This window comes from Archocentrus centrarchus, chromosome 18 (genome assembly GCF_007364275.1).
Source record: "Archocentrus centrarchus isolate MPI-CPG fArcCen1 chromosome 18, fArcCen1, whole genome shotgun sequence".
NCBI lineage: Eukaryota > Metazoa > Chordata > Actinopteri > Cichliformes > Cichlidae > Archocentrus > Archocentrus centrarchus.
In genome coordinates, this window is record NC_044363.1 from 8,394,677 (window position 1) to 8,404,990 (window position 10,314).

Here is a 10,314-nt window from a genome sequence, read left to right on the forward strand (position 1 = left end):
GGAAATACAAGACTTATAGAAAGCCAACAAAACTAAATGGGAGCCAGAAGTAAACACTAGGAATCTTACTTTCTCATAACTACACAAAGGAAGTAGAGCAGCACAGAATCCATAGACAATGCAACAGAGAACTGAAGAACAGTTTTTTCTTTTCTGTTTCATTTCTGTGTGTTTATCAGTGAGCAGTTACAACTCTACATAATATACAGAAAGCTTTATGCAAAAAAGTGTGTCAAAACATTTGACTGGTACTGTTCTTGGATGCATTTTGGATATATTAATTTGGCTTTCAGTGTTTTTTTCAATGACTGTCCACCCTTCCATTCTCTTCTGCTTATCGTGTTCAGGGTCACTGGAGCCTATCCTTGCTGCCACAGAGAGACAGACAACCACTCACACCTATGGGCAATTTAGGGTGACCAGTTAACCTAACCCTAGTGACTGCATGCCTTTGGACTGTGGGAGGAAACCCACACAGACACAGAGAGAACATGCAAACTCCACAGAGAGAGAGGCCCGGACCAAGGTGGAATCAAACCCAGACCTTCTAGATGTCATTCTAGCTGTGAGGCAGCAGTGCTAGCCACCACTCCACCATGCTGACTTTTTCAATGACTATCTCAATATATTTTTGTTAGCAGACAAACTCAGTGCTCATGCTGATCTGATACCAGGAGCTCTCATCTCCATGTTGTCTTGCTGCTGACTGTGTGGAGGTCAGGCTGAAATATTAATTACTGCTAATAAAAACTTGCTCTTCCTGTGTTTCTTCCTGTGACTGAGACAGCAGTAGGGTTTGGCTTTCTGAGAAGCCCTTCTAACAGCTATATATTACTCTAATAATATATTATGATAAATACGAAAAAAGGTTCCTGGGGTATTTTAGGTTTCTCTGATGTGACAGTCAAAACCTAATAATACACATTACACACCAATTTTAATCAAGCAGCCACTTAGACAAGACAAATACTGAGACTGACTTGCACTTTGTAAAGCACTGTCTGATTTTATGTGTGAAAGGTTCTATATAAATAAAGTTTACTTACTTACTCATACAGATGCAGCCACCTAATGTTGCCGCATCCAGCCAGACGTCGGCCAGCTGAAGTCCAGCTCCCAGCTGGCCGACATCCGGCTGTCGTCGGGCTGGAAGTCCCCCTCCTTCTCCTGGGCGTATCTACTTTCCAGCATGAACACACCCCTTTCCCTCAATTGTAGACTGTCACCAAAAGGTGGCGCCTTCTTAACAAAAACGTTGAGTTCTGTGATTCAAAAAAGTTTTGGTGAAGTATCAAGTTTTGAAAACCTAAAATAGATGCCTAAAATTTTTGTCAGTATGACCTTTCATATGGAGGACCGAAACTGACATAATTAGAAATAAAAGCAGAAATATATATATAGTGTCTATATTTTGTTTTTCCTTTTCCTTATACACGAGTTTTCATCAAGAAATGTATAAATTTTCTTTTTCCTTTTCCTTACGCATGCGTTTTCATCAAGAAATGTATATATTTTTTTTTTCCTTTTCCTTACGCATGCGTTTTCATCAAGAAATGTAAAAATATAGAGTGTTTTTCCATTTCCTTGTACATGCGTTTTCATCAAGAAATGTATAAATTTTCTTTTTCCTTTTCCTTACGCATGCGTTTTCATCAAGAAATGTATATATTTTTTTTTTCCTTTTCCTTACACATGCGTTTTCATCAAGAAATGTATATATTTTTTTTTTCCTTTTCCTTACGCATGCGTTTTCATCAAGAAATGTAAAAATATAGAGTGTTTTTCCATTTCCTTGTACATGCGTTTTCATCAAGAAATGTATAAATTTTCTTTTTCCTTTTCCTTACGCATGCGTTTTCATCAAGAAATATAAATGTTTTGTTTTGCCTTTTCCTCCTGCTCTTTTTCCTTTACCGTATGCATTTCTGCCTCATTATGCAAATGAGGAGGGCTGCCTTCTTGCTCCAGCTCCTCTGCTATTGGTCAACAAACAAGAAGGAGCAGGATCCATGTGCAGATCGATTGTGCATGCCTGGGTCTTTGACTTCTGTTTTAACAGCCAACGTATTGTAATGGAGGGAGCGGAAAGACGGTCTGTGTCGGACTTGTTAAGGGAAGCTGCAAATAGATTGGATGAGTTGGAACGCGGTAAGTTTTCAGCTAGGTAGAGTTTTGTAATTTTGTCGAAGAATAGAGTTTATTCATATTGTCTTCTTATTAGCATCTGCCGGTTCAACTCCACAAGCACAAGGCCCCACCATAACGCCAAGGATCAACACAAGTAAGTGTTTTTTTTTCCTCCTTGTCTTTGTTTTACATGCAGAATAGTTGTTATTGTTTTAGTGTTTGTAAGTCAACAGCCAACGTGTGTGTTTTATAGTGTTTTTATAAGTTTTAATGCTTAAGTTGGGGATTTTACTTAGCTTACGCTCACCAATTGGCATACAATGATGAAACGTCCCCGATTTCATCGTTTGGGTTGCTTTGCTGAAGATGAGGACTCAAATAAAATATAAATGAAACTTTTCTTTAAAAAAGGCAAGATGAGTCGAGAGTACAACGGCTCCTGGTTGTATTTCAGAAATCTGGTTACCTTAATGAAACAGTTACAGCCACTGCTATAATGCAGTCCTGTGTGATGGACTTGAAATGTTCAGTCTGAACTGATAATGGTCTCATTTAAATTGTACTATGACCGACCAAACAAGCAAACAAGAAAAAAAAAGGATTTCAGGCAACAACTTTAAATGAGCTTTAACACTTGCAAGGTGAATGTAGCCTTGTATATAAGTATAATTTGTGCATTTGTAGCTTTGACAAGATAAATCATTCACTGATGGTGAACAGAGATCTTATAATTCAGAATCTGATGCATTTTAACCCATGTCCATGTAATCTTTTATTGCAGGGTTGGGTAGCTTAAAGATACACATTCAAATACTTGTAAGAGTTTACACATTTCTACTCTTGTACATATATGTCAATATATTCACAGTGTCAACAACACCTGGAATGTCAAATGTTGCAGGACGACATCCTGTTGATGGTAAGCTAATATATATGCTGAAAATTATTTCTTGAGAAGACATGCAACTGTGGTGCTAGGTACATTTCACTATTTCCATCCCCAGTTGAGGTGTCAAGACTGTTTACAAGCAGATCAAGTAGAAGGCATCAAAGACGCAGCAATGCAACTGTCAGCCTCGCCACATACACACACATTTTTTGTTGCCTTGGGCGAAAAGATTCAACAGTTGTTCCGAGGCGACCAGAGAAGGAATGTCTCCAAAGGGCAGGACTAGGTGAGCGGCGCATATGTTTCCGAGGTATGTTATCTATGTTATTGTTGCTTGAACTATTTTGCTGCTCTAAGACAGTAGAAAAAATATTGTATTTCCATAATGTAATGTTTATAGTGTAACAACGTCCTGGTTCTGTCTCTCCAAAAAGCAAGACTGTATGGTAACACATAGAATAATTTTTAGGAAAATTTTGGTGAAAACCTTCTGAAGCTCTTTCTGAATTATTTTGAAAATTTACTGCTTGTTGTCTGTTTTTTTTAGAGCAGCACAGTGTAGCTGTGCACTTCCACTGAAATGTGTTTTCTCTTTCTTAAGCCACGTATTTTAAAATTAAAACAGAGATAACATTTGTTCTTCTTGTTTTCAGTGGAATTCAAAGACTCCAGTGATAACAGAGTTTGGTGGTAAAGTGGTATTTCTTAATATTGTGTGTCTATTGTGTGTTTATTTTTCAGGTGACTTTCACAGCTGTGAGGAATTAACAGATTGTCTTTATCAAAACTTTCCAAAGTTGAGGACTGCAGGGGGCTATGAGTTGCTCAAAAGCTCTGGTAACACAAGGAGCCGCCAGCTCTCTGTTATACAGTGCCCAAATGAAGGGTACAGTGTGCAATATCTGAAGGAACCAAGCACTATGATTCACCACTCTATAATTTACATCCGCCCTCTACAGTGCCATCTCAGCTTGGAGCCGGTAAATATATCTGCTTTTAGCTAATCATTTGCTGTTATTTTCAACTGTGTTATATGTATGTAGAGAGAGAGAGATGTAGAGAGATGTAAGTGTGTATATGTAGATTTGTTTTACTTCTTAAAACTGCTGTTTGTGTGCGGCTTCAGTCTTTATATATTTTTTGCACTTTTACATGTAGGAAGAAACTGAGGGACCTTCTAACACATATTTTGGACCACTGACGCCATGTCTTCTTTGTGGAGAGGAATTTCCGTTTTCACAGATAAGGTAACACAATCAGTCTTGTTCAAGGTACTGATCCAAATCTAAAGTTCTCATCTGTACACCTGGTTTTCTTTATAAATGCAAATGGACAAAATCTATGTAGTGCTTTTCCAGACATACTACCCACTTAAAGAACTTAACACTTCAGTCACATAAACTCATTCACAATCACATTCATATACCAATATGCAGATCGGTAGGCTTTAGTCCTTCCAGTGAAGTGATAAATAATTAACAGCTGAATCAGAACTGATGTTATTTGGGAAGGTGATAAGTCAAACTTGTATTTACGTATGGATGGTTAGTTAACTTGTATAATGCAAAGTTACATTCCATGGATAGTGTATAACTTCCCTATCCACAATAAGTTGTGTCCACAACAAATCCATAGCTAATAATGTTTTTATAGATAGGTGGTGCACATAGTCTGAAGCCATCACATAAAACACATTGTTGAGAAAGACATAAAGACACAGATGGCGAGGTTTACCCCCAAAAGTATTAATAATAACTTCATTTGTATGTGCCAACATCTTGTTCCTGATTAATTTTTTTTTTTTTTTTTGTCATATTGAAATGTTTGTATTTCTTGTTAAAAAGTACTTCAGTAATCTGAAATTGATTGTTAAATTGATTCTTAAGACGATCACAGGATGACAGGGAAAGACAGACTGAAAGTGAGAATGGAGAGGAATCTGTCCCTTCCACCAGTGGGGCAAGTCGCAGCTCTTCACGGCAACAAGTTGCAGATATAGTGGTGACACTGGAGACAGGTTCAGATCAGGGTTTGTAGAGTGATATCTGCAACCACCAGCAACAACATCTTATGTAGATTTGTCTGTCTGTCCATTGCCATTTCAAACAAACCCATTTCTGTTAAAAATATGTTTTGTAACTCATTTGTTATGCATGTGTTTTGTCTTTAGCTGGTCCTTCAACTGCTCTAAGCACACAGCAGCCTAATCCTCCAGATATTCAGAGGGACCTCGGACATGGTAAGTAGCATGTACAGGTTAGACTTAGGACTCGAGTCTATTACTCAATAAACACGTTAGTACTCAGTTTAAATCCATGGCCACTAGGGTGCCATATAATGTTGGGCAGCTGCAGTAAATGCATGGTTTCCAGTTATCTCAATTATGAGATCTGCATCTCGCTATTATAGGTTTCTCATTAGTTGACATCAAGATCTTGTAATTATGACACTTTTTCTCGTAATTACAAGGTTTTTGTTGTTTTTTTTTTTTAACCTTGACTGCAATGCGCTTCTGTAGTTAGTAGTAAAGGTGAGACTTTTAAATAATTAGTTCTTGTTCACAGTTTTTTTTTTTTTTTACATGCTGTAGGGGTTTGTCTTTAAGCAACTGTACGTTTACAAAAGCCTTATTTTACTTAAAATTATCTTTGAAAATACTGTCCCAATGAAAGATATTTAGGAAAAGGGCCCTAGGTGTATGAATAGTTCTTTTCAGGTTCCAAGATGGCGGCGCGCACAGACGCAGCGGCTCACGGGTCTTCCTTTCGGTGCTCTTTTTTGTACTTTTTGTATTTCATATTTGTTTGTTTTGGTGCTCCAATCTCATTGTACATCCTGTATAATGACAATAAAGGCATTCTATTCTATTCTATTCTATTCTATTCTATTTTTTCTGTGTGTCTGTGTTGTCAGAAAATGAATGGCAACCTGGCATGGTTGTATGTAGCATATGTTTTGCTCGTTGAACAGCAGATAGGCACCAGGTTTCAAGCTACCCTATATGGAAGAAGCAGATTTAGAAAATGATTGGTTGGAATGGATGGTTGTGTATAATTTTGATTTTTGGCTATTTTTTTTATGTATATAGAATCTGAAATTTAAATTCACTAATCAGTTTGTATGCCTTTTCTGGTCATGTTTCTTTCAAGCTTGGATTACAGAAGTAGTTCCAGCCAAAGCGTCTGAGCTGTACATTGAGTCAGTACATGAAGCAAACAAGGATAAAGAGAGTCTTTCATTTACCCTGAGTTTAAGAGATACCCTGAAGGAAAGGAACCATTCTGAGATTCTACAAAAGGCCACGGGTGCAGTGGACTAGCCCACTGCGATGTCATCTCATAGGTAAAATATTCATTTATTTTTAAAAATCCTGTCAACTCCTCCAACTGCCCTTGTAAACTCGACTGCTTTGTGTCCAAAAAGAAATTAGTCCAGTCTTGACTCTACAGCTGGATGGAGACATAATGTCTTGCAAGAGTTTGCTTTCATTTTTGGACCCACAATTGTCTTCTGTCTTCAAATTGTCTTGTCTTTTTTTTTTTTAGGTGATGCTGCCATTGGAGAGGGTGTTAATAGACATGTACTTTCAATAGTCATGTCAAACCTTCAGAATGGATTCTTGCTTGATGACGAAACTGGTATGGTTGTTAATTTTTTCATTTTCTTGAATTGGCGGGTATGGAGATTGTTCAGAAAAACCTGTTTATGTTAATATTATCAATTGTTGTTTGACAGAACTGAAGACATTGCTGTTTGAGGGTGAGCAGGACCATCTCACTCCCTCTACATCGAGGGTGCTCCTAGAAAGCGACTTTTTCGTGGTGGCGGGTCGAATTATCGGCCACAGCTTTCTGAATGGTGGTCCTTGTCTGGTTGGTCTCAGCCAAGGAATCATCCATGTGCTGTTTGGAGGGGAACCAGAAACAGCCACTGTAACTGAGTCAGATTGTGCTGACCAAGATGTCCGTGAGGTCATAAGAATGGTTTGTAAAATTTCAGTTTTACTTTGAAAATACAAGACCTACAACAAAAGTTTTTTTTTTCATGACAATTTTTGTAAATAGCATGAGATACAAACTCTTTTATTTGCACATTTTTAAAATTCTTCAGATGTACTTTGGGCTATATGTTTAGGTTTGCATATGTATCATGTGATGCCATACTGCTTTATTTCTCCTACAATAAATACTTAGTTACAGGGAACAAAGGATTTGTCAGAGGAGGAGAAATCCGTGGTTCTCTCTTTGACGTTGCCATGGGATCTTCCTGGAGTTACAGTCAATAACAGACATTAGCTCCAAGAAAAAATACTCCTCCATGCTGTAAGTTATGGTACCTGCAGAAACAATATCTGATGAAAGGCCACAATCTGTTAAAGTGAACGTAGACTAGTATTGTTCTTAAGTCACTGCAATCATGACAGCCCTACCTGATATACCTACATCATAATGGTTTTAAGTGTGGAATGATAAGAAATTGTTTGACAGAAGGTTATTTTTTTGCAAGAGATTGTCCTTTTTTTAAAAAAAAAAAAAATAGCAAAATTGATGGAAAATCTTTATGGTGCCTATAGAAATAGTCAACTCTATATTTTTCGAATCACACATTCAAAAAATGAACTCCACAATTATAAAAATCCACTCATTAAGCTTTATAATTTTTATAACACTGAAAACAAAGATTTTAAACAACAGTATTTTATGAGTTCAATTAAAAAAAAAAAAAAAAGGTTATTTTATTTCAAGGTTTCAGGATCTCATATGAAACACGCACCCCAGAGCTTGAGAACATGCTGAACTTATCTCTTGAACATTATGACCACAGGACCATACTGAGCTTTGTAAATGTAAAAAGTGCTGCAACTGGAATTACAAAATGAAAAAACTACTCTCGATTTCCAAAAGTCATTGTCTTTGTCACAACAAATTTATAAGATTTGTTTGCTTTATTTTTTCAAAGAAATTGTTTTTTTTTTCATGTGTAGGTTTTGGAAAGAACAGCACAACAGGTGAAACAAATCCGAAGAGGGCTGAAAGACACAGGTGTGTGGGAATTTTTCAGTTCCAGGCCTGATGCTGTGCCAGTACTTTTTCCAAGGCCCAGTGAGGCAGAGATAACCCCACAGGTAAGTTTACTTTGCAAAGATTAGAATCCAACACTGCATACAAATAACCATCTGTCCCATATGCCCGCATATCCATTAAGGTTAGTGGGTGGAGATGGTGCCTACATCCAGCGGTTGGGGGCAAGAGGTGGTGTACACTTGAGATGGCTTGTCAGCACATCCCAGTGCATGCCAACACTTACTCTTGTATTTCCTATGTGTGTTTTTCACTTTTGGACTGAAAGACAAACATCTGTACACATCAAAAGTTCTGCCTTAACACAGTTTCTCATTTTCTTCAGTTACCTACATTCCAAGTAATTTACAGTGAAATTTCTTTTTTGTAGATGGTAATCGATAACATAAACTGGCCTAAAGATGAAGATATAGATGAAGACATACTCTCGTTGGATGATCACTGTCTGATCATGAGCTTCCTCCGAAGATTCATAGAAAATGGTAAGCAAAGATTATACATTTTTCAATACACTTTATATATGCTTTTGGAAAGTGAATTATGAACATGTAAATAATCTTGCTAACATAATACATTCATTTGTGTCATAAAAGGAACATCAGACATCCTCAAGAGTTTACTAACATTCTGGACTGGCTGGGGTGTGGTATGCTCCAATCTCGAGGTCGAAGTTATTGACTGCAGTCTCCCACAGTCGTCCACTTGCTTCCTGACTTTGAAGCTATCCAAAAACCACAAAAACTATGAAGACTTCCACCAAGACCTTATGGCAAGCATTTCTTCGGCCTATTCTGGTTTTGGTCAGATTTAAGCTGGGCCATTTAAACAACGAATGTTGTTGGTTATTGGTATTATTACTTTTAAATTGTTCTTATGGTTCAGTCTCTTGATAGACATGGATATTCTGGAATAATCCACTTGTTAATTATGTATTAGAATTTGACAGTACTCAGCGTTGTTGTTGTTCTGATCAACTATAAAAACAGTTCCATATTATTGTAGGACGTTTTCTGAAAACATTTGCTTAAAAAAAGAGATTAGACCAACAAAGTCATGAATAGACATAGCTTAATTACAAACGGTTAAATCTGATATTATCAACGAATTCTTAATGAAAGCTGAAATGGTTTCATAACAGTGATTTTATTACATATATACATATCTGTGCAAAACAGGTCAATGTTCACGTCTGGATACAAGATGCCTGACCTGATATATTGTATCTTCACAGCAAATATTGAATAAAAAAAAACAATTTGAACAGAAAAACTGTCATTTCTATTACAAAGATCTAAATGTCACAGTTGTTATGCCAAAAGAGGCACAGACACATGTTGATGAGAAGCAACTACCCTCACCAAAAAGGAATGTGTATACATTTCAAAAAAACAAACTTGCAACTACTCTCTATCAAGCAAATGTCTTTGGTAGCTGTAACCTAAATATTTCCAAATATTACAGTCAGTACATCAATTGTCTGTTGATAAACATTAATCACATTTGAAAACAAGCCAGTTGGATCTGGTAGTGTTTCAAATTCCACCTGAGTCAAAGGCCGTTGAAGCTCAACCTCTGGCACTGTCACCCCATCATGATGGCGACCATATGGACTCTCCCAGTCAATACCATATTGGAGGTCAACCTACACAATATTTTTGAAAGCATGATGTAAATTACATCCAAATTACACGCACTTTTGTGTGTTTGGACAAAAAAAAATAATTTCACTTTCTAGAGTGGCATTAATAAAACCAACCTGTGCGGGGTCGTGACCTTCACGTTGGTTTTGAGACCACAACAGTAGCGGTGATTGGTTCCCTTCTGTGCGTAGTTTGTGGTTGTTCCAGCCGTCCTTGAAAAACTGCAGATGTCTGTTGAGCTGAGGTAGAAAGGCCCAGTGTAATGCATACAAGTGCACCTCATTGTCTGTGTGAAGTAGGCCCTCAGTCTCCAGGTAGCAGAAAGTAGTGTAAAACAGATCCAACACTCCCCCAAATACATCTCTCCACAACCTTTCAATCCTGGATAGAAAAGAAAAGGTATTAGTGTGGAAAAGGTGCAGAACTAGGTTGTCATCATGCACTTATATATAGACCTACAACTCATAAAATAATAATGATTAGAATTTGTTAAACAATGAGTGGAAATATAAGTAAAAAATGTTTTGATTTGATCAGTATAAATAGTAGGACATTAAGTGAAGTTGAGTTGTATACA

General features: G+C 37.1%; 1 protein-coding gene and 1 long non-coding RNA gene across 2 annotated transcripts; both read left to right on the forward strand.

The window, feature by feature from the left end:
- The first annotated feature begins 2,052 nt into the window (after positions 1-2,052).
- On the forward strand, positions 2,053-4,020 carry LOC115796668 (uncharacterized). The gene is made up of 5 exons (XM_030753031.1): positions 2,053-2,148; positions 2,222-2,281; positions 2,996-3,046; positions 3,132-3,326; positions 3,758-4,020. The coding sequence occupies exons 1-5, from the start codon at positions 2,073-2,075 to the stop codon at positions 4,018-4,020; spliced, it is 645 nt and encodes a 214-aa protein (XP_030608891.1). The 5' UTR covers positions 2,053-2,072.
- A 249-nt stretch (positions 4,021-4,269) lies between these two features.
- Positions 4,270-9,617, forward strand: LOC115797107 (uncharacterized). Its single transcript, XR_004021379.1, has 9 exons — positions 4,270-5,045; positions 5,187-5,255; positions 6,166-6,358; positions 6,562-6,654; positions 6,752-6,999; positions 7,210-7,338; positions 8,001-8,141; positions 8,468-8,579; positions 8,691-9,617. It is a non-coding gene; the product is annotated as an uncharacterized LOC115797107 (long non-coding RNA).
- Positions 9,618-10,314: the final 697 nt, after the last annotated feature.

Coding starts and splice junctions, on each gene's coding strand:
- LOC115796668 (XM_030753031.1), top strand. CDS start 2,073: ATGGAGGGAGCGGAAAGACGGTCTGTGTCGGACTTGTTAAGGGAAGCT. Junction 2,149..2,221: donor ATTGGATGAGTTGGAACGCG/GTAAGTTTTCAG, acceptor TCTTCTTATTAG/CATCTGCCGGTTCAACTCCA. Junction 2,282..2,995: donor AACGCCAAGGATCAACACAA/GTAAGTGTTTTT, acceptor ATATATTCACAG/TGTCAACAACACCTGGAATG.